At 42.5% G+C, this 24561-nt stretch overlaps 1 protein-coding gene across 1 annotated transcript in view; it reads left to right on the forward strand.

The window, feature by feature from the left end:
* Positions 1-23603: 23603 nt before the first annotated feature.
* Positions 23604-24561, forward strand: part of RABEP1 (rabaptin, RAB GTPase binding effector protein 1) — a 95560-nt gene continuing 94602 nt past the window's right edge. The window contains exon 1 of the mRNA XM_012726275.1: positions 23604-23665. Coding sequence (XP_012581729.1) covers positions 23608-23665 — 58 coding nt within the window. The 5' untranslated portion in view covers positions 23604-23607. The remainder of the gene's footprint in view (positions 23666-24561) is intronic.

The raw sequence follows: 24561 nt of genomic DNA on the forward strand, positions 1-24561 counted from the left end.
GAGGAAGACTTCTGTTGCCCCAGCCTACACGGAGGAATCTGAGGCCCCGAGAGGTGAAGTGACTCTAAAGTTAGCCAGCTAGCGGCCAGCAGGACAGATTGTCTAACCAAGATCCCAGACTACACTCCCCTAGCCCACCCAGGTGGCTCTCACAGGAGCATGCGCCTGGATGCCAACACTGACAGAGGCGTCTGCCTGCTAAGGAGAAGCAGGAACGTGTCCCTGGGAAAGCTAAGGGGCTTACCTGGGTCACCAGGATGTCCAGAGATCAGTGGTTGAGGAGACAGAAGTACCCCGAGTGCTGTGGCTCAGTCACAACTGGAGAGTGAGGCATCCTCGTCTACAGGCATCCCGCCTACCCCAGAGCAGCGAGCGCAGATCTGACCTCACTTCCCCTTTCTGCTCAGCCCACAGAGAGGCCCAGGCCCACCAGCAGGCTCCCTTGCCCAGAGAGCTGATACCCAAGGCTTCCCTAAAGTCAAAATCTTCTCACTCTTCCTTGCATCCCTGAGAGACCCACCAGGCCACCATCTCAGTGTGGAAGGGGCTCTGGATGGGGTCAGACCTTAGGGTGGAGACTTGGAAGTTGGAGGATCAGGGATGTCCCCACAGTTGAGCCTGCACATTAGGGCTCCAAAAGAGGTAGTCTGACACCCACCCAGAAACATCCAGTAAGAAATTAAACACTCTCTTACACAGAGCAGCTTGCAAACTCTGAAACTGTGGGAACTGCTGACCCAGCTTCTGCTGGGAAACTGGAGTTCCCTTTGAGAAGAGTACTTGACAGGACGCATCAAGAAATGGGGCCAGCTGACTATTTCAACTGAGTTGGCATTCTTCCCCCAACTCATGACTGAATCTCTTAACATGGAACTGTGAGTGGAGAAAACGAGTCAACCATTTTGTTAATTGACCCTCCTAACTGAAATGAACAGTCATGTCGGTAAAAATAGCCAAACTGGTGTGCTTTGGATCTGCCCTGAGTAAACAAATGATTATTATTCTCAGTAATAATGAATATTCTGGGGTGTCTGATAAATATTGAACAACTGACTCTCTAGAAACAGAAAGCTTTGTCGTGTTTGCTCATTTCTGTGATGTACCTACTCTCTCTATAGCCTATTTGAAGCTATTAACAGGATGTCACTGGAGTTGGAACTGGGAGCAGATGTGCACAATTGGCCACAGAATCAAGAAACCCCATCCCTGAGCACCTGCTGGGGACCAGGGCCTGAAAACGGTGCTTTCTACTTCTTAGCTCATCACATCTTCACTTCCCTCAAGAGTTATTCCATTTTTACAAGTGAGAAAATAAAAACTCAGGTAGATTATATCATGAATCCATTCTGCACAGCCAGGGACAGGTCTTTGAACACAGGTCTGTCCATTTGCAAAAGTTGTGCTCTTTGTGGGATTCAACATAGCCACTCCAAAATCTCCCTGAAGGCATGTATTTTTTTTAATTTAATGTGATACAATAATTTTAAGTCCTTGTTAATGTGTATGTATTTTAAATCCCTGTTAATATTTTGACAGTATAGGATTCCCCCTTCACATATGCTTACTGTTGCTCTCCACCACCAAAGCACCCAGAATCCTCCACCATAGTCCCTTTTACTGTTCCTCTCCTCCCCCTTCAGGTGTATGATAAGCTTTTCTTTTCTTTTCTTTTTTTTAAAGGTTCATTTACTTATTTATGCATATAGAAATGGGGTACAAGCCAGAGCCACAGGGGTGGTGATAGGATTCACCAGAGACAGAGTAAGGAGCAGAACAGGCAGATCGATGAAGTACACTGCTGAGGGGAGCCAGGGGGTGGGTCAGGAGAGGTCTGCCACACCATGTGGGTCACCTCCGGGGTAGGGGATCGAACTTGCACTGAAGTGACTGTGGCTGGCTTGCAGTGCTGTGTCCTTAGCTGTTGTGCCACCAGGGAGGGCCCGTGTATGATAAGCTTTCAAGGGTAGGTTTTATTATTTGTCTTTGACGGACCCTATGTTTGATTTCTCCACATTCCATATAAAAGTGAAGCCATCCAGTATTCCTTTCTTCTTCTGGCTAATTTCACTTCATGTAATCCTTTCCAACTCCATGAAATGATCTTTTGAGAAATAATAAGTACTTCTGTGGATAAGCTTATCCTTTGCTACCAGTGCAGGGACTTCTTGGCTTGTGTTCCATTGGCTCATTTAATAATGCTTTTGCTAGCCCTTTGTGAGGACTTCATTCAGTAAACTTAATAGACCCACTGCTTCCCACAATGCACTTGGCACAGCAAGTCCAAGCCTAGGGTGTCGAGAGATCAGAATTCCAGGCTCAGTTTGCCAACTTCCTAGGTGAACTCCTCCCTCTTTGAGCCTCAGTTTCTTTATTTGTAAAATAAAAGAGTCTGATAAAAATAAGGTGAACTAGGGATTGTACCATGGACTCTCTTCCATTACAGTCACTTTCCCTGGCTGGCACATGAGACCCCCTCAACAAGCTTCCCCAACTAGGCAACTAGCTCAGTCCTGGGCACAGCGATTAATGTTGACTGAAAAAAGAAGCTTCATCAACTACAGAGAGAAGTGAGTTACATGCATCAAGGGCAGCAACTTCATTCTTGCAAACTTGCCAGACCCTGTGCTGGGCAGTGCAAGGACCTGAGAGGAAAATCAGACTCAGTCCGGTCTTTCAGGGTGTGGGAGGAAGATCTAATATAATGCAGGTTAGGTTGAAGCCCCTTCACTTTGTGCCAGGCTTTGCTCCCGAGCCTGCACACAGATCTGAGAAGTCATGGCCCCGGGTGGAGTCTCTGTTCTCCAAGACAGAAAGTAACATAAACAATTACTATTAAAAACCATGAATACTGGTGTGGTGGGACCAGAGAAGTGAACGGACCGAGAGGGTCCCAGAAGTGCAGTTTGAACCAGGCCTTGAGGAGTGTGTGGGAGCTCCCTAAGTGACCAGAATGTGGATAGACCAAGCCAGAATGTTTGGAGAGCAGCAGATGGTTGTGCCGCTGACAGGGAATGAATGTGAGGGAGGCCTGAGACATCTGGATCTGCTCATTTCCTTGCCTCCTACACTCTTCCCCAGACTTCCCCACTGTCTTTCTACCACTGAGAAAGGCAGGACCTTTGAGTAATAATACTTGACTTTTTCTACACATCCAAAATGCCTCCTGCAGGTCTGGGCCACTATAGTGGTCCTGAGGTGGTGAGGGAGGAGGGGAAGCACGCCCCCTGGTGGTCACATGTGGTACTTGCCACCTCTCTGGGTTCTGGTCCTGCCTGAGAGCTGAAAGCGGCTGGACACACACCTCTGGAACTCACAATCTATAGGAACTAAGAAAGGAGTCTATTGGAACTAGGCTATGCTGTACCTCATGACTTAACGTCCTTATCAGCATCCTGCCAGGTGGCACAGGCGTCTGCTGTGCTGTTTCTTCTCACTGTCATCCAAATTATATATAAATGAAGATCTTACCCTTTGTGCCATTTCACAAGAGTTAATTAATCCACACCATCAGAAACAATTGAAGAAAGGGCTATATGGGCAGAAATAATATTTCAAGGGGCCATGATTTATGCCTTCTAATTGCAAAACTGCTAATACAAGGAAGAAGGTTTCATTTGCATCTCTTGGCATGAGAAACCATAGAGCCAGAACCTATGGGGAAAACTTCCATATGGAAGAAAGGCTGTGAGGTGGCAGCTGGCACTGTTGGAAGAAGTAAGCACTGATGGGTGGAAGCCTAGAAGCTCAATCCCTTAAACTACAGGGCACAGTTAGGTAATCTGATAGAATGGAAAGAGCACTGGATGTAACAAACTCAGATTCAAGTAAGGTCCTCCCAGCTGCAAAGCAAGTATCTCTTTCAGCCAGGCCAGGCTGCTAATGTCCTGGAAAAAAGGGTGGCATGATTTGGATGGAAAATCTCTTATTAATAGTTTTCACTTATTCTCCTACTTTCTTACTGAGTCTTTTAAGTCCAGTCCAACAAGTTTACCACCCTCTGGCTTACAGCATCCAACTATGTTAAATTGGAAGAAAGGAATAAAGAAAAAAAGCATCTGTTTCTATTTTAGACTAAACTCTGGAATTTCTCTATGGAGACTTATAATCACTGTCCATCCCATGACTTGATTAAATGGTCCAGGACTTTACTCTAGGAGTCCCACCCCTCAGGTAGGTTTCTTTCTTTTTCTTCCTTTTAAAAAGATTTATTTATGGGCCCTCCCTGGTGGCGCAGCGGGTTAAAGCACAACACAAAGAAGCTTAAACCACTTCCTCATGAGTTCGATTCCCGCCTGCCCCAGAGGAGATCCACATGGCGAGGCAGACCTCTCCTGACCTGCCCGCTGCTCCCCTCAGCAGTGTACTTTGTCGATCTGCCTGTTCTGTACCCCACTCTGTCTCTGGTGAATCCTCTCACCCTCTGCATCTCTGGCCTGTACCCCAGTTCTGTACGAATAAATAAATATTAAAAAAAAAACAATTAATTTATTCATGCATACAAGGACTAGGGTGCAGGCCAGAGGTGCAGGAAGGGTGAAAGGATCCACCAGAGACAGAGTGGGGAACAGAACAGGCAAATTGACTAAATAAACTGCTGAAGGAGCAGCAGGCAGGACAGGAGAGGTCTGCTGTGCCATGTGGGTCACCTCTCTGGCCAGGGATCAAACTAGTGCTCCAGAGGCTATCATTAGTGTCATAGTGCTGCACTTTAACCCCTTGTGTCCCCAGGGAGGGCCCTCAGGTAGCTTTCTTGGGAACTCACCCAAGTCTCGAATGCAAACAAAAGTTGGTCATTGGAGCAGCACATCCCTTACAGTGTCTAGCTACCTGTGATGCTATCCCTTTGCATGGACTTCCTCCATGGTAGGGGACTCCAGGATAAAGCAACAACTGTGACTTATGACACTGTCTGTTAGTACTCATTTATTTGGTCAAAAATTTATGAAGGGCATCCCAGTCACTACTTGGTGAACAAGTCCCAGGTTGTCTCAAGTAACTCGTAGTCACAGACAGGTGAATAGATGACTAGTCAGGAAAGCTGCCAAGTGCTCCCGAGAGAGTCCAGAAATAGACATCTCACCACATGGGAATTTAGGATCTGATAACAGTGGCTCCTTAAATTAGCATGAGAAACAAGGGTCATTCACTTCATGTTATCATCTAGTCATTTTGAAAAAAGACCTAGCTAGATTTCAGTCTCACTTCTCACAGAAACATATAACAAAGATTGACATTTATTTTTATTCATTTTTTGGGCTTCACTTTTTTTTCAGTTGTCGAAGTGCCGTTACAGGGCAAGGAGGGGGGGCCCCCAGGGACCCTCAAGCCTGTCTGCTCTAAATGGGTTCTTCCATCTACTGCATCAAGACAAAACATACTCTAGTGTGTAAGACCTTCAATGGAAAGGAACTTTAATACAATTAGTGTGTTCAGTAGAGAAGAGAGAGAGAAAGAACATAGGATTTTTCACCTTAGGTGTGATCTAGCTTTCCCACCATAAGCACCATAGTCCCTTGCGCTCTTCCCCTAACCCCATCTTATCCCCTTACCTTCCCCCTCTCCCTTCCTGATGTCTCAGATGTATAATCAGTTTACAAAGATTGGTTGTATAGTTTGTTGCAAAGATTGAACTTCAAAATATGAAATCATAAAAGTGCCAGGAGAAAATATGGATAATTTTCTTCTCAAATTTGTCATAGGCAGAGAAAGTCTAAGTTTACTCTAAAAGCAGAAACCATAAAAGAAAGCATCATTAAATTTGATTATATGTTTATGTTTCCAAAGGATAACAGAAATCATACACAGGGGTGAAAGGTAGATGATTAAAAGGGAAACACTTGCAGATGTGATTAAGCATTTTTAGTGTTAGATATTATCCTGGGTGATCCAGGTAGGCCCAAGGTATCCCCTGCATAGTATCTCCCAAGCTATCTCCCGAGAGGGAGGCTGGAGATATAATTGTGATAAGGGGAGAGGTCACCATTCAAGCAAAACAGACTCACCCCTAGCATGTCCAGAAGGAACCAGCCTGGCTGACCTATTTTAAACTTCTGACGTCTAGAGCTATCACAGATTTGTGTTTTAAGCCACCAAGTGTGTGGTAATTTGCTACAACAGTAACAGGAAACTAATGACCCTTCACAGCACTTCCAGGACCCTCCCAACACTGTCTTTTTGTTTCTGTCTAAACCAGTTCAAAGAAGATGTCTGTCATTTTGTTACCAAAACAAGTATTTTAGAACAACAGCAAGTACTACATACTACCAGACCTGACTTTTACTTACACAGTCAGCAACTTGTCCTTATCTCCTTCATCCCCCTCCATGGAGCCTTCTAGGTGGGGGTACAGGGGAGTCATAGTCATTTGTTATATGGTTGAAAACTGAAGGAGTGGGCTAGGAGAGGGAAGGTTTGTTTTTAATAATCACATACATGCAGTCTCTGAGAAGCTGTGAAATCTCACCCAACTGCAGTGTTCCCTTTAGGCACCCACTCAGAAGAATTCATGTTAGCAATTCTTCCTCTTTTTTTTTTTTTAAATTGTGGTAACATTTACCATTTTAACCAAACAAATCAGAAAACTTCAAAGCATGTCTTCTCCCCGCTATTCAGAAAAACCTCAACTCTGCCTTCATGATGAGTTCACCAACTATGTGTTGCTTCCTGTGGGGACCAGGACACAGAAGTGTGGTCTCCATCTGAGACCAGGGGGGAACCATGTCACCCTTGTGTGCTCCCCTGACAGGGGACTATTTAGGTTTTAATACCAGAAAACTAGGCTCTTCTGGGAGGGGGATGGGCGCCCAGTTTAGTGTTAAAGGATAATTTTCAACAAAAGGTAAAATCTTGAGTCTCAATCAGATGTAAAATCAAGCACCTGCTAAAGATTTCATTCTAAGTATCAATCAATGAAGGAATCAGGAAGATGATGTGATAGATTTATAGATAATACAAATAACACAGATGTTTAGATCAGGGATGTTAAAATAAACGTGCCAATGTGGGCCAAACTGGCTTTTTTTTTTAAAAGATTTTATTTTAAAGATTTATTTTTTATGCATACAGAGCTGGGGTGCAGGCCAGAGGTGTGGGGGGGGGTGAGAGGATTTACCAGAGACAGAGAGGGAAGCAGAACAGGCAGATCAATGAAGTACACTGATGAAGGGAGCAGTGGGTGGTTCAGGAGAGGTCTGTCGCATCACGTGGGTCACCTACAGTGACAGGGATCGAACTCATGCTTAAGTGACTTTAGCTTCTTAATGCTGTACTTAAATGCTGTGCATTAATCCGCTGTGCCACCTGGAAGGCCCCCAAGCTGGTTTTTTAACCAAGCAGGTAGGGGAGGAAAGTTGATGGGACAGAGTTTCCATATAAGTAGAGAAGAGTCATTTCTGTGTTAATATCCATTATCTATGTTTAACAGACAGGTGGGGTCAGAAAACATGAGGGATTTCCTCAAGAGTGGCCTCAAGGCATAGTTTTCTGAAAGGATTTTTTTTCTCTACAGGAGGAGGGAATGATTGAGGCTAAGGAGTTAGAAGGAAGAACAAACAGGCATGGAGCTCTGAGAGAGGGAGGCATCAGGAGAAGGGTGTGGAAAGACACAAAGGCCCTCATATTTCTGGAAGATTCTAGAGCTTCCATTGTTGAGTTGTTACCTGGGTCCTGTTGAAACTGGTACTGAGGCTCTAATATGAATGACAAGAGGGCTTGCTTTAGGAACTGCAAAGAAGGGTGAAGATAGAAAGCAACCTGGACCTTGGCACCTCCATGGGAAGGAAGCACACATTCTTGCGAGGAAGGGGAGTGCAGGTGAGTGGTACTTGGCCACTGAGGCAACATGACCACGCTGGATGGTTCAGACTGGGTACAGCCGTGGGTGTTCTGCATAGCTGGAGGATGGATTGGTAGAGGCATGTGTGCTCCAGAACTGGAGCCAGAAAAGGGACAAGATGACTCCAAAAGAGCTCAGAGGATTCCCTGCAGGAGTTTTGAGACTCTGAAGGAATTCCTGCTATTGGCCAGAGGACATCTGGGGTCCATATAATCACTGCCTGGGGAGCAGTGACGATTATCCTGCCAATCCCAGACATGAGTAAGGGGAGGAGTGCTGCATTTCTCACTGAATTGAAGAGTCTCAGAAAGTGAGAGCCTGAGGGCCTCCTTAGTGGTGGAAGGGGTCAAGTCTCAGTACTATGATGCTATCAGTAGCCACTGTAGCATGAGTTTGATCCCAGTCAGGGAGCTGACCCACATGGCGCAGCAGATCTCTCATCTGGCCTGTTGCTCCCCTCAGCAGTGTATTTCAGTCATTCTGCCTGTTCTGTTCCCCAATCTGTCTTTGGTGAATTCTTGTACACACCTCCCCCCACCCCCCAACCCCCTTCACTCTCTGCGCCTCTGGCCTATACCACAGCTTTTGTATATATAAATAAATTAAATAAATCTTTTAAATTTTTTTAAGTGACAGCCCCATAGGTGCTGCTAACCCCTGCCTGGATCTCTATTCAGCCTCTTCCTAGGATTCTCAGTGGAAATGGCCAATTGTTGAAAGTCAGCTTCGCCAGTCATATTCAACAATGTACTAGTCAATATGATAAAATAAAGAAATAAATAAAAGGAAGCTGAGTTGGAAAAGAAAATGTAAAACATATTTATAGGAAATATGATTGTCTATATGAAACTTACTCAAATGATAAGCTGACACCACAATTAAGTGAGTTTAATAATGTTGCATATACAATACAAAACTAAAGTATTTCTAGAAACTAGCAGTGATCATTCAGATATTGAAACACTTAATATAATATTATTAAATACTTAAGGAGAGATTTGACAAAGATGTGCCAGACACAAACACTGAAAAGCACAGAACATTGCTAAGAAAAACCAAAGAAAACATAAATAAGTAGAAAGCTGTATTATATTCATGGATCAGAAGCCTAACATTGGTAAGGTGTCGTTTTCCCCAATGATCTATAAAATCAACAGCATTCCAATAAAACTATCAGGGTGCTTTTCTTTTTGATTTCAAAATTTATATAGTAATGCTAAGGGCTTAGAATGGCCAAAATACTGAAGAAAACAACAAAGTTAGAGTTAATAATGCCTGATGCAAGACTTACTATAAAATTACAATAATAAAAACAATGTGTCACTGCAAATAAGTCAGTAACAGAATAGAGAGTTAAGAAATAGACCTTCACATATATGGTCTATTGGTTTTCAACAAATGCACAGAGATAACTTACTGGAGAACAGACAGTATTTCAATTCTTTGACTAGGTCAACAGAACACATCAGTGTCCAGATGTAGATGTACACATATATGGTCAATTGATTTTCAACAAAGGTACTTCAGTGGAGAAAGAAAGAATAGCTTTTCAGTAGTGTCCTATGCTGAAACCATAAGACATCATATGCAAACAAAACAAAATTAAAAGAAAATCAAACCAAACCAAATGAACAAACAGAAAAATCCCTCAACACTGAATCAAAGAACTAAATGAGAAGTATTAAAAACTCCTAGAAGAAAACATAGGGATAAAATCTTCATGACCTCAGGCTTAGCAAAGCTTTCTTAGATAAGACATCAGAAGCCCTATCTGTAAATGAAAAAAATCCAATTGAATTTCATCAACATTGGAAACTGCTTATCCAAGGACACTGTTGAAAGCCTGAAAACACAAGCCACAGACTGGAAGACAATATTTGAAAATCATATTTCTGATAAAGATTTGTGTATAAAATATAAGAGCAATCAAGACAATAAGAAAACAATCCAAATTGAAAAATGAAGGAAATATTTCAACAGGCACTTCCCCAAAAGTGATATATAAATGGCAAATAAAGTCCATGTAAATATTCTCAGTAGGCCCTCCCTGGTGGCACAACGGGTTAGGTAGGGTGCAGCACTGCAAGCTGGCTGCAGCTGCTTTGCTTCAATTCGAGTTTGATCCCTGGCCCAGGAGGTGATCCACGAGGCGCAGCAGACATTTCCTGTCTCACCTGCTTCTCCTTTCAGCATTGTACTTCATCGATCTGCCTATTCTGCTCCCCACTCTGTCTCTAGTGAATCCTCTCACTGCTCCTGCACCTCTGGCCTGTACCCCAGTTCTGTATGCATGCATGCATGCATAAATAAATAAATAAATCTAGTATCATTTGTAAATAGGGAAATGCAAATTAAAATCCCTATAAGGTATTTATAGACCTATTAAAATGACTAAAACCTGTGTTGTAAAAAATGTAGAGAAAGAGGAACTCAGATACTGCTGGAGAAAATGTAAACTGGGGTAACCAGTCTTGAAGTTTGATAGTTTCTTATAGCATTAAATGTGCATGGGCCATATGATCACCCATTGGTCCCCTAGGCCTTTACTCAAGAGAAACGAAAGTGTATGTCCATGGAAGACTTGTCCACAAACATTCAGAGTGCCCTTATTTGAAAAAAACTGGGGAAAATCTAAATGTTCACCAGTAGGTAAATGAATACAACAAATTGTAGTAAGTTCATGCAATGGAAATACTAAACTTGGCAACAAAAATAAATAAACTGTTGTGATATACAACAGCAGGGATGAATCTCAAAATAATTGTGCTGAGTGAAAGAAGCCAGATAAAATGAAGTTGCTACTGCTGATTCCATTTATACCTAACTCCTCTCCCCAAATTGCAAACAGTCTTTAGTGAAGCAATAGCTGCTGTAAGGGATGTTCAGAAAGAAGTGGGAAGATGGAATGATAAAGGGCTATGAGGAAACTTGGAGGGATGATGGCTCTTGTCTTTATTTTTATTGTAATATTGGTTTCTGGGAGATAACAAGTTGACCTTTAAAAAGGCAGTGGGAAAGCGGGGGGTCGGATGGGTAGGGGGTGGGTTTAATGGAGTTCACAGCTTATGCAGTGGAAAATCTGAGTATAGCTTACAGTCATGTAGGCCTTGTGTTCTGCACCAGTGAGTCAACCAGCTGGCATCCTTGGTTGGTTGAATCTAAATGCAGAACTTGTGAACCCACAAGTTCAAACCCACCCTTATTGTTCAAAATCAACTTACCAAATTACACATTTTAAATATATGCAGTTTATTTTATTTCAGTAATACCTCAGGAAGCTCTTGACAAAGCTGAGTCTTGGGGATTAATATTGGGTGCCAGAACATGGAGGACTTTGAAAGCCAGACCTAGGGGTGTGGATGACGTCCCTGAGTTGATGGGTAGCACCGGGTGTTTCAGTCAGGATTTGGCTGAGGGAAGCTAACCCTGTAGGCAAGGTCTGAATAGTCTGGGGCAAGTAAAGCCATGTTAGGAGATCCTTGCAATGGCCAGAGGTAGAGGGATGGATTCTAGAGGGAAAAACAACTGAATCAATGGTAATTTAGGACCCAATCTTGGTTCCTGAGGCGATATGGTGATAAATCAAATCTGGGGCAAAGAAGGCCTTTGGGACTTGAAAAAAAGAAAATCCTACCACGTCAGCTTCTCTCTGGTTTCTCCCTGGTGAATGGGTCCTGTGACCGCAGCTCTTTTTTGCTAACCACAGCTGGGTGTTCCTGACTGTCAAAGAGGCACTTTTTCTGCAGAGGCTCACCCCGCAGGCCTCCAGGGCAGGAAGGGGCTAGCCAGGGAAGAACTTTTCCTGTAGGCCTCCCTCTGTGGCCTTTCACCTGCTGAGGCCGGGCCCTGATTTCTTTCTAACACCACGTTCCTCCTTGAGTCTGACCTCCATCTCTCTCCCTAAGTTTAATGGAAACCATTAATTGTCATCCCTTCCTTGGGATTTGTGAGAACTGAAACTGCGCTTAGGGAGCCCTCTTCCTGGTCTCAAAGGCTGAAACCCCTGCTCATGCACAACACGCTAACCTGTTCTAGGAAGAAATCATGACAATAAAATCCACAGTGAGAGCCCAACCAAGAAGCTGGTGGCAGAGTTTTTGGACATAGTATGAGGACTTCAGTGCTTCCATTGGACAGACAACAGTCTTAGGCAGAACAACCAGGAGAATTTGGTACTTCAAAACCTGTGAGTGAAAACTGGGAACCCTGTCAAAAATTAACTCATGGATCACTGTACCCTTTTTAAAAAAAAACCTTTTATTAACTTTTTTACTTGCTATTCTTTTTGTACAGTATTTGATTTCTTCCTGCAGGTGTAGTCCTGGTAAATATCCCACCATCACAGCACCTGTGAACCATCACCAGGGCCCCTTGTGCTCTTTCCACCACTGTTTTGAGCCCTTTCCCTACCTCTCACTGTTTTAAACCACAGAGCTATAGTTATCTATAGGTTTTGCCTTTTTTTTTTTTTTGACACTTTGTTTGGTTTCCTCCCCTTAGGATCACTGTACCTTTTTGACCTAAGAAAATAATTACTCCCATCTTTCCTGAGGTGTGTCATTTGCATGAGGTAGCTCATTCAAACTTGTGACTGGTAGAGCACTTCTCTTAGTGTAGAATCTGTCAGACTGTTTCCAGGTTCAAATCCTCGCTTTGGTTATCGCATAGCCTTTGTCTAATTATGGCTAGTACTGGGATGATTATTTCAGTCCATTTTTGCTTAAATAAGCTGGCGTCAGTGCTCAAGCTCTGTCCCCAACTCCTCACTGCCACTGGGCCCACCTCAGTTTATTCCTATTAACACCACAGCTGCCATGGTGCCCTGATTAATGGGTGACCCCATCAAGTGACAGAAATCTAAATATAACTGCGGCTGTCTGCCTGACTGGCTGACTTCCTGTGTATGCTGAGGGCAACAGACCAGGACTGGTGCCTCTCCTGAGCCTGCAGATCCAGATCTGTGTTCTAGGGATGGCAACCAGGACACAAGTTTGCAACCTGTTGACAGAAAGAGAAGGTGTGTGCAGTGGGAGATAGCATGGTCCAGCAAAAGATGGGGGCCAATGCTAAAGGTTTGATGGAACATATCTCATTAGGTTGCCAAATCCTGGAAGGTTAGTAGTAGTATTAACTGAAAACAGCATTTCAATGGTGATGTTTAGACAAAGAGGTTGCTAGATAATAAAAGTGAGAATTCAAACCTGGGAAGCCAGCTGGCCAGTTTTATTCTGCGAGAGCTGGTCCAATAACCACTAGTTTGAATTTAGTCAATATAGGTAGGAACAGGAAGTCACTGGCATTAAGAATATAATTATTGATAGGAGGGACTTCTGGTTGAAATTGTCCCCCAACCTACAGCTATGCTGATGCTAGAGGAAGGCAATGCAGGATTTAACTTCTTCCTTTCTAAAGAAGCCGTTGCAGAGGTGCAAAGGCTGGTTACCCACTGATAAAGTTTCTTTATCTGACTTCTTGGTCTTCAGTGAGTGTGAAAAGACTGGCTTTATCTTCATGCAGAACTCCTGCATAAGTGACAGGACAGCCCGTTCAAACTCTAAGCACTTTGAGTCTATGAAGATAGAAGGCTTATCTGCCAGTTCGGGGTAGGGGAGGGGTTCTGGGGGTTAGGAAGAGCATGTTTTCCCCAGAAATTTTTACAGTGTGTTCACAGCAGGAATAAACTGAACGATGTGCAGAGTGAGGTAGATGGGCTTGAAGATACCTCCAAAAAGTTTGGATATTGGGCATTTATGGTACGATACTGAGATTTATAAGAAATATGCATTTGGTAATTCACATGGCCAACATGTATTTCTCGTACATATTTTGTTTTCATCCACAGTTCCTGGCTCATAGCTCCCAGAAGTCTGGAAATTTCCTGTGCTGAGAGCGATATAGGTGTCTGTAGTTAGGTTAATGAGCTGCCTTTTGGAGTTAGTGCATTGGAATTTTAGAGGGAAGAGGGCTGGGGGTTTGAGTTCAATTTGCTGATTGTCAAGAGTTAGTAAGTCATGTTCAAGTAATGAATCCTCCATAACAACTCCAAAATTTGGGCTTTGGAGAGACTCACAGTTGGTGAATATGGAGATTTGGGAGAATGGTGCCTTGGAGAAGGCACGGTAGCACGTCTCTCCCCTCCCCTTGCCCTGTGTGTCTTTTCCATCTGGCTGTTTGTAAGGTTAAGTGGAAGTGATCAGCCATTAACATCTATGATTGACACCTGTGGTCCTACACGCATGCCTCATGGCGGCACCTGGAGCGTGTGAGTAGGGACACCTGAGCCAGGAGGCCGGGCATATAAGGCATGGCAACAGAAGGCGAGGGGGTGGAGTGCAGTGGGCAGCAGAGGGGAGCGTTGGAGAATGATTACTTGAGGCAAGAGCAGGCAGGATTTGCCGCGGGGCCCAGCTTGCTGTCTCTCTGCTGGCTTGTTTCCCCCTGACATGTGAGGATGATGCCAAGGACTCCAAGGTTCTCTTTCAAGCTGCCTGAACCAATGAGGAACCTACCCAGCCTGGGGTGGTTGCGGACACTGATCCTGAGTTATATCCTTGTGGTCTAACTCAAGTGAGTCAACAGATTTCCTGAGTTCTGTGAGTGGTTCGAGCAAGTTAATCCAACTTGAGGAGGAGAACCTCTGACTTGTGGCCCACTGGTCACAGCACCTAGGGGCTTGAAGGTTTGCAGAATAGCTGTTTGGAGGACTGTTACCGTAGGCTGAATGTTTAACCGGTGGAATTTGACACTATCTCTGGGTAGATGGTGTCAGAATTGAGTTGAATCGTGCGGGTGCCTGAGATTTGCTTATTTATGCGAGAAAGTCTCCCCAAACTTTCAACGGAACAGGCCGAGGAATCCCATACAGATGGACAAACAGCACTGAGACAAGGTAAGCCTCCTACCCTGAAGGGCTTGCAAATCTAAGAAATGTAGCTCTTATCCACCTAGCTGTTGGGAGCCATAACAGTTTTAGGCATATCCGAAGAATCTTGCTTTCTGTAGTGTAGAGAATAGGAAGTACACAAGTTGGGACGTGGGGGAACCCAAGCAAGAAGGAGAGGTGTCATCCTAGGTGATGAGGGCTGAGGTCTGAGCTGAGCACTGGCAGAGGGGAGACTAGAAGGACATAATCTGAGACATCGTGAAGAAAACTCTGACCTAACCCACAGCAAGCATCCAATTTTCCTGGCTACAACCCAATAGCTTCTCATTGCATTCAGAAAATATCCAAATCCCTTACATGAGAGTAAGGATAGTCATACAACTTGTAGTCTAAACCAAAACACTGTTGAAGGCAAAAGCAGACTTTTCTTCCTCCTCCCCTTTCCTAATAAATGTGTCCTTTTAAAATGCTAATTAAAAATAATTGATGGAGGCAGAACAAATTTTAAAGGACTCAGACAACAGGTGTTGTAGGGTAAGTGATGATCAGGATAATGCGCCGTTGGCCTCTGTGGCTATCACCTGTGGCCTTGAACGCAAGAGGCCCCTGGGAGCATGGGCTTGGGGTATGCATGTGTGGTGGGTACCTGAAGCATGAAGTGGGCATGCGTAAATGGGCACACTGCGCCTGGAGGCTGCTGCTATAAAGGGTGGTAGGTATCACAGAGGACAGCATGTGGGGAGAGCAGTGGAGCACGGCTCGGAGAGGAAGAGCATGTGGGGATCTGCAGGGGACCCAAGTTGCTGTCTCCCTTCTGGCTTGTTTCCCCTTTGTATTACTGTAAAACCTGTGGGGATGATGCCAGGGGCCCCGAGGTGAACCAATGGTGAACCCACCCAGCCTGGGATGGGTGCAGAATAGGTGTCAACTGGACAAGTGCCAGGAGCGCAAGCTGCAGCTGACCCCTCGACCTCAGGCTCTACAGCTTCTGGCTCCCTAACCGAGTTCAGTCGCATGGGTCTTTCCAGTCCTGTGCTGCCCTAAAATTCTGTTCTCTTCAGGGCCTTCACACTTGCTAGTCCCTAACCTGGGAAACTGTTCTCCAGCTTTTTACAGACCTGCTTCCTTCTCATTTCCATTCTTTGTTCAAATATCTCAAACTGTCTCCAATCACCCTATTTAAGTAGCATCCTCACCCCCGTTCAGGCCCCCATGATGACACACATACCCACTCTTTCCACTACTGTAGGTTGTTTTTAAAGAGCACTTATTGCTTGGTGACATTGTCTTATATTTATTTGCTTTTATTTTACATCTTCACCAGATAGTAAGCACTGTGGAGCAGGAACATTCTTTCATCAGGGTACCCACCAGCACCTGAAACAATGCCTAGTAGTTAGTAATTATTCTTGAAATACATGAAATAGTCATTTAGGGCTTGGTATCTTGGCCAGGGTGACCTGTGTGGGGAGGGCAGATCTAAGGCAACTACTAGTCACTCCCCACCTCTGGGTGACACAGCAAGGCACTCCCAGTCACAGGGCACATAGAAGTGATTTGAGAGCTTGGGGAAAAGATGGCACTTCTCCCCTGTTTTTTTTTTTTTTTTTTTTTTTAATATTTACTTTATACTTACAAGAGCTGGAATGTAGGCCAGTGCAAGGGGGGGATGAGGAGGGAGGTTCACAGGATTTACCAGAGAGCGCAGAGCGGAACAGGCAGATCTACTGAAATACACTGCTGAGGGGAGCAGCAGGTGAGACAGGAGAGGTCTGCTGCGCCATGTGGGGCAGCTCCCTGGCTGGGGATGGAACTCTGAATGCAGTGGCTGCTGATAACTTCATAGTGCTGAGCTTTAACCCCTTGTTCCTCCTGGGAGGCCCTGCACTTCTCACTTTTTTTTTTGTTTGCCTTTCTGACCTCTCTTTTTGGAATGCTTACCCCTATCTTCACCTGGCTAACTTCTCTTTACTATTTATGACTGAGCTCAATTTAGCTAAATGGGAGGATATAACAAATTTATGAAGACTAGAAAGCTATGAGGTACATACTTACCAGTTTCATTTTATATGTACTAGAAAGCTATGAGGTACGTACTTACCAGTTTCATTTTATATGTACTAATAACCAAAACCTTCCACACTGGGGTAGATATTACAAAATTAAGAGGCTGAGAGAAAATATTTGTAACCCATTCAACAGATAAAGGATTAGTACCCGTAACATTGAAGGCTCCTATAAATAAATGAAAAGTCAAAATAAACCAATTTAATAAACTTAGGCTGAATGGGTGAACACATTGTAGTGCATTATACCTCTGTACAGTGGAATATTATTCAGTGATAAAAACAAAAGAATATAACTAGATAATTCACGACCAAGTAAAATAGGCAATTACTAACTTGGGTTTATCAGATTGCCAAAAACTTAATATTAATAATATACAGTGTTGATGAGGGTGTGGGGGGAATGGGTACTTTTCTTCACTATTTGTAAGATAGTAAATTTGCAGTCTTTTGGGAAAGTAAAATTGGCATTTTGTGCCAAAAATAATTTTAAATGTACTATCACTTTAAGCACGCCTCATTTATAAACATCTAATTGAAATTCACCTGTTAAAGCCCTATTTATGAAGTCATCCATTACTGCAGCATTGATTAATTAGAAACTAGTCAAATATTCATCAATAGGATGAGTAATAAAAAACAATATATACCAAAATACTATAACCTACTACAAAAATTAGTTAAACCCATAAGTCCAGAAATAGTCTACCATATATGTTAAATAAGCAATTGTTGAATAATGTATAGAGCATGTTCTCATATCTTTGTAAGCTGCAATTTAAGAACATTGACATTCTTGTTCATTTTTAAGATCTTCGAATGTAGAAATATATTTGTATAAAAGTACTTTTAGAGTGTTTTTAAACTCAATTTTAAAGGTTTGAAATAATTTTTTTACTGAATTTAGTTGATCTTTCCTCATGGGTTAGTAGCTTGTTATATAAACATAAAAAACTATCATTATTAACTTCTAGATATTCAAATTAGAGCAAAACCTAAACGCCAAAGAACCCAGCAGCTGTGAATTACTCTGAAAAGACTTAGACTTGCTGCCACGAAACTCTGAGCAGAAACTTAGCAGTCACTAATTAGCTGTGTGGCTTCTGACTCAAACTCTTGGAAGTTTGAGTTTCTTACTTGCAAAATGAAGAGTAGCAAAAAATAGCAACGACACCCTAATGTAGGATCCCTGAGAAGCAAAAGTGGAATTATTGAGTGTTAGAGGAAGAAAAATGAGTCAATGTAGAATCAAAATGATAAGATTTAAGATGTTAGCCTTGGTTAAAATTAAACTATTGGTCATAAGGATATTTGCTAAAAAGGCTGGAAAGGAAACAATATATTTGCCCAAATTATTTGAGAATTCATGTGTTGTGCCGGTTATTGCAATCTCAAGAGAAAGAAAAAAAAGGTGGCTCTGCTGGAGACTAGTCAGCTTTCACCAGAGGTGATTAAACTAGACACGCTGGCTTCCTTGTCATCTAATGGCAGTTCCTCTCTCCATATATTCAAGGAGCAGGAACTAAAGCCGATGCATGAGATAGTCATCTGGTAGAACACAAAAGATGTTTTGTTTCTGTTTAATTTCACAGGAATGTAACCTTTACCACAAAGTGTGGGATAACCACAAACTTGTAAATGATATTTATGCTGACAATTTGTATTTGCTCGTGTAAATCACAAAGTCTGCTACTTATAGGAAGTCAGTTTGTTGACTTCATCTGTAAATGAACTCCATGGTTTTATGAGAATTTATCTACCATTTTATAAATTGAGTAATTTGTACTGCATAGACTTGGGTTGGCTCAAAGAATTGCCAAGAGAGTTGGAGAAGGTTTGAAGTTATACAGCAAGAACCACAACCAAAGTTATGGCATAGAACCCACTGGTGAGGACACTTGTGCCACCATCCCAGAGGGTAATGCTTCTGTGGTGTTGCTGATGGCACCACTGGCACTGTGAATGCCATTGCTACCTCCAAGAAGTAGATGTTACATCACCATAATGGCAGTGATAATGCACCGTGGCCTCTGTTGATGCCTTAGCTCCTATTCATAAATTCAGGACAGTGCAGAGACTGGCTGCAGCTACATCATGAGCTCATAGCTGCAAAGGAGAAAGTAAATATCTGGCAGTTTCAGGCTCTCTGGTGGGAAGAGCCTATGCCATTATCCAAGACTGTTCAGATGGGGAAAGAGTTTCCAAACATAGAAAAGGGTTCTGTAGTTTGGAAAGGGGTTCAGATTCTGAGCAGCCAATAAATTTTAAAAACTCATCATATCTGATTAAGCTCAATATTATCTTACTCTCTCTACCCCCAACACCCAGACAGGGAAATGTTAGAAAATCAACTCCCCATACTTACTAAACTCACTCTCAGTTTATGCGCAGAAGTCTCAAATGAGCTGGTAGCATCACCAGACTATTCTTTGTTTTTGTTTTTTCACTTCCTGAGATGCTATTTCATATTTCTCATATCCAGTGTCCAGTATCTCCCCTTCATTCCAATGGTGTCTTTCTTAGTGATCCCTCAAGAAAACATTCAGAGGAGTTTTGCTACTTCTTTCCACTATGGCAACCCTTCCACATGTGCTCTGTCCATTCCTCTCACCTACTCAAAGTCTTCACTCCTGCAGCTCCCCTCTTTCACATTCTACTGGATCATTCTCACTGGCATAGGGATGTATCTTTGTACCATTCATCTTCTAAAATGTAAGCAAAACAAAAAACTTCAAACCAAGTCCTCTTTCAACTCTTGTCTCATTTTTCTGTTCACTTTCCCAAATAAATTCATTAGAAGGTCTCTTTGCTCTCCTTCCTCATCTCCAACTTTGCCACAAACCAATCAAGCTCTCACCCTCTCTATTTTATTAAGGTCAGCTATGACTTACATCTGCCAAAGCCACTGTTTGCTTGTTTGAGTTTTTCTTTGGCATCATATTGAACTTCTCAAAAGCACTTGATGCTTTTGAGTGCTTTGTCCTCTCTGAGACACTTTCTTTTTGAGCTTCGAGGATTTCACACTCCCCTGGTTTTTCTCTTACTTCCCCATGACTGTCCTCAGTATTCTCTTTTGTATTCTCTCAATGATTTCCAACCTGATTGCTTACTTCCCCCCACTCCATGAATTCATCACACTGCCCCTCAACTTGAGGGAAGTTGAAACATTTCTAATTTACCTAAAAGTTTGAAGAGTCATAATTACGACTATACTTGTACTTCTCAATGATATTCATCATTTTGCCAACATTTATGAGTGCACTTTCTCCATCTCCCCCCCCCACCCCACACACTTTGGCTCAACCTTTGCTTCAACAAGTTTCAGTCAACACGATATTGTTCCCTTAAATATTTTAACCTGGCCTTAGCTGGTGGTGCAATGGGTTAAAGCACCCAGCACTATGAAGCTAGCAGCAGCTGCTTCAGGGTGAGTTCAATCCCTGGCCAGGGTGTTGACCCACATGGAGTGGCAGACCTCTCCTGACCCTCCCACTGCTCCCCTCAGCAGTGTATACATCTGCCTGTTCTGCTCCCCACTCTGTCTCTGGTGAGTCCTCTCACCAGCCTTGTACCTCTGGCCTGTACCCCAGTTCTGTATGCATAAATAAATCTCTAAAAAAATATTTTAACATGTACCTTCCAAACTGAAATATTTCCCCAAAGAATTATAAAACTATTATTATAGCTAAGAAAATCAACAGTAAATTAATCATTATGCTGTATGTTTTCAAAATTTTCCCAGATCTCTGAACTATAATCTTTTCAGAAATCATTCTTTTCAATTCAAGATCTAATCAAGAATTACTCATAACATCTCATCATCCTATCTTTAGTCTCTTAAACTGTTAAAGATAATTAAGTTTCTTTCATTGTTAAGATAATCCTCCTCTGTCTTGTTTTCCACAATATTGACTGTTTACAAAAGTCCACTCTTTAAAGAATGCTTTCTAGGTCAGTGGCTTTCAAATGGGGTGATTTTTGTTCCTCAAGGGAAATAATGGTAATGTCTGGAGATATTTTTGGTTGCCACCAAGGGAGCAGTGTATCTTAACCTATAGGACTATTATAATGAAATACCATAAACCAGTGTCTTATAAACAACAAAGTTATTTTTTTGAAGTTCTGGAGGCTAAGTCTGAGGTCAAGGTGCTGGCAGGTACAGTGTTTGGTGAAGTATATTTTTATATATATCTTAAAAAGAAAAATGAGGGCCCTCCCTGGTGGCACAGTGGGCTAAAGCACAGCACTAAGAAGCTAAAGCCACTGAGCATGAGTTCGATCCCTGCCCGGGAGCTAATCCACATGGCATGACAGACCTCTTCTCCCCCACCTGATGCTCCCCTCAGCAGTGTACTTTGTTGATCTGTCTGTTCTGCTCCCCACTCTGTCTCTGGTGAATTCTCTCACTGCCCCTGCACCTCTGGCCTGTACCCCTGTTCTGTATATCTTTAAAAAAAATAAATCTTAACAAAAAACAAAAAACCGAGGAAGAGAATTTTCTCTGGTCTCTCCTATGGGGACACTAACCCCGTTCAGGAGGGCTCACCCTCATGACTTCACAAAGGTCCCACCTCCTACTATCATCACCTTGTAGGTTAGAGCTTCAACCTAACCTCCAAGTCATGGATCTTGGAGGCGGGGCTTAGATATTCAATCTGTAACAATCTACTGGCTTCTAGGGGGTGGAGGCCAGGGGTGCTGCTAAACATGCTATAGTGCACATCCTATAGTCTCCAGATCAAAGAATTATCTGTCCCAAAATGTCAGTAGTGCAGATGTTGAGAAACTCTAGTCTCTGTTCACCTGATAGTTTGCTCATGATTAGATTCAGATATAACAGATGATCCTCGCCTGAACTACTATTAAAGTGGGGGTTGTAGAATGGTTATTTTCTTTTATTCTGCCATTCTTTGTATGATTGTTACTTAGAATTCTTCTGTAATGAAGAGCGTTCCATTCCTGTTTCTTTTTCATTTTACTGTTACTGGAACTAATGGGAAAATAGGATGCATCATCTTATCTTTATGTTCAAATTTTAGCATGTATGTTTAGCATGTCACTAACTTGACTAATGGAAACCATGTTAAGCTCTTGTTCTTCTGACATTGCCATTTCTTTACTCTTCTTAGTCTTTGATTTCTGGCATGAAATGTCTCAGGCTCACCTTCTACTTTGCCTGCCCCTGTCCTGGAATCATCCATTTCTTGAAATACCATTTCTTTTAATGGAGTGTGGTATTTAGAAACCAATAACTGGATACTAGATAAGCTCATCACTACTGGGGTATCACTGCTTCTAAGTCCTTGGAGTAGAGAGATAAAAAATTTGAACTTGTTAAAAATTACAAAATTCAAATTCAACAAATACCTCTCCACCGTCGTCTCCTATATTTGTATCTTCTATTATGAGAGTCCTGGTTTTCAACAAAATCAATGTATTTGTTCATTTGCTTTATCCTATAATATATCCAAAGTTGCTTGATAATCATACCCTATACAGTATTATTAATAGTCTCTGGTTTACTCTATTTCCTATTGTGAAAAAAATAAAAAGCTTAGAATGGCAGAGTAAAGAACTCTACAAATCTCCTCCATAAAAGTAACAAGAACACTGGCAAAAGTTGTCAAAATCAATTTTTGCAGAACTCTGAAAACGAATCAAAGGCTTGCTAAATTCTAAGGAAGGTTTATCAAAGGAAAACAGCTGAATCTCACAAGGGTCAGGATAACAATGAAAGGTTTCCCGGCATTTGAACTTACTCTGTTACCATCTTCTTAGCTTTTCAGTATCCTTGGGAGTATACCAGCTATGAAAACCAGCAGCTTAGCTGCCACTGGAAGGAACAGAACAGCTTTGAACTTGCCCCAGATGCCCAACTCAGAATTGTCACATTAGATCTGTCTGGCTGTCACTTGAAAACCTCCACTGGTTTGTTTTTTTACTTAAAGTGACTCAGTTTATTCTACACATAACAGTCCTATCCCCAGGGTATTTATTGGGGGAAAACAATTAGTTTCCATCACTTACATCTCAGTTGCTTGGGTAGTACTGACTGGTAATACCAGTAAGAGGCTGGCCAAAGAACAAAAAAGGAGAAACTGGGATATTTGTTAATTTCTTGATTGGTTTTGTTAAGAATTACAATTTGTTAATGGAATATAACATGACTATCTTTCGATGATTTAATTTTTCCAAGGGGGCGGGGATAAACTGGGGAATGAAATTTCCGTAGAGGGCTTTGATAATCTCTGACTTAAATTGGGACTCTAGAAATCATGTGTATTTCCATATGCTATATACTTACTTTGAACCAAGTTTTTTCTCTTAAGTGATCTTGGCATTTACTTTATAACAAAACATATAATTCTTTTTTTTAAAGATATTTACTTATTTATGCCTAAGGAACTGGGGTACAGGTCAGAGGTGCAGGGATGGTGAAATGATTTCACCAGAGACAGAGTGGGGGAGCGGGACAGGCAGATCAATGAAGTACACTGCTAAGGGGAGCAGCGGGCAGGTTGGGAAAGGCCTGCTGCTGAACCATGTGGATTGCCTCTGGGCCTAGGGATCGAACTCACATTGAAGCAGCTGCAGCTTGCTTGTAGTGCTGCTCTTTAACCCATTGTGCCACCAGGGAGGGCCCAGTAACACCCAGAATTCTTATACATTCTTTTATGACTACATATCATTCAACTGTGCATATATTCCATCTTTTTTTATCTTTTTCCTAGGGCAAAATGTGAATGCAGTCTCCACTACTACAAATTATGCATTCGGTTTTCCTGAATTGGGGAAATCATGGAGGTCAGCACATCCAGAGTGCAATGGCTGAGCCTCACCTGGGGAAAACCATCTTTGTGATCATGGCATCTCCCCCACCAGGTAGGCAAGCACCTTTAATTCAACAAGTTTTCAATGCAGGTGGCATATGGATTGTTCTTAGTGCCTTGCTATTAAAAATAATGCCACCATTGGCCCTCCCTGGTGGCGCAGCAGGTTAAAGCACAGCACTAAGAAGGTAAAGCCACTTCCGCATGAGTTCGATCCCCGCCTGCCCCGGAGGTGACCACATGGCGTGGCAGACCTCTCCTGACCCGCCCGCTGCTCCCCTCAGCAGTGTACTTCATCGATCTGCCTGTTCTGCTCCCCACTCTGTCTCTGAAGCCTCTCGCCGCCCCTGAGCCTCTGGCCTGTACCCAGTTCTGTATGCAAAAACAAATAAATCTTTAAAAAAAAATAATGCCACCATTAATAACTTTATGCAATCTTGGTTAAGTTTTTGCAGATGAATCCTCAGAGTAATTCCTACAAAAGAGATTAGTGGTTCTATTGTTAAATGCAAATAAATACATAATTTTGTTAGTAATTGCCAAAATCCCCCTGCATGGATTTTATTCCATTTTGTGTTTCCAGCATCAGTGTGAGTGCCTATTTTCTTTACAGTTTCACTAGTACAGGAGGTTGTCAACCTTTTGAACTTTGTCACTCATGGATAAGAAACAGTATCTCAATTGAATTGTGTTTTCAGTGAATCTGAACATCTTTTAATATGTTTAAAAATAACTTTTCATATCTTTTAAAATTGAATCTTCTTGTTCTTTGCCCACTTTTCTATAAGTTTGTTTTATCTCTAGATTTTTACAGGGCTGTTTATATATTCTGGCTGTTGATTATAAATATCATCTAAACTGTTGACATCTAAACCATTCCTCCCTCCCTGAGCACCAAATGTGTATGCCCAACTATCTTTGACATTTCCTGTTACTCAATAGGTATTC

This window comes from Condylura cristata, unplaced genomic scaffold (genome assembly GCF_000260355.1).
Source record: "Condylura cristata isolate star-nosed mole 26May11 unplaced genomic scaffold, ConCri1.0 scaffold00017, whole genome shotgun sequence".
Taxonomy (NCBI): Eukaryota; Metazoa; Chordata; class Mammalia; order Eulipotyphla; family Talpidae; genus Condylura; species Condylura cristata.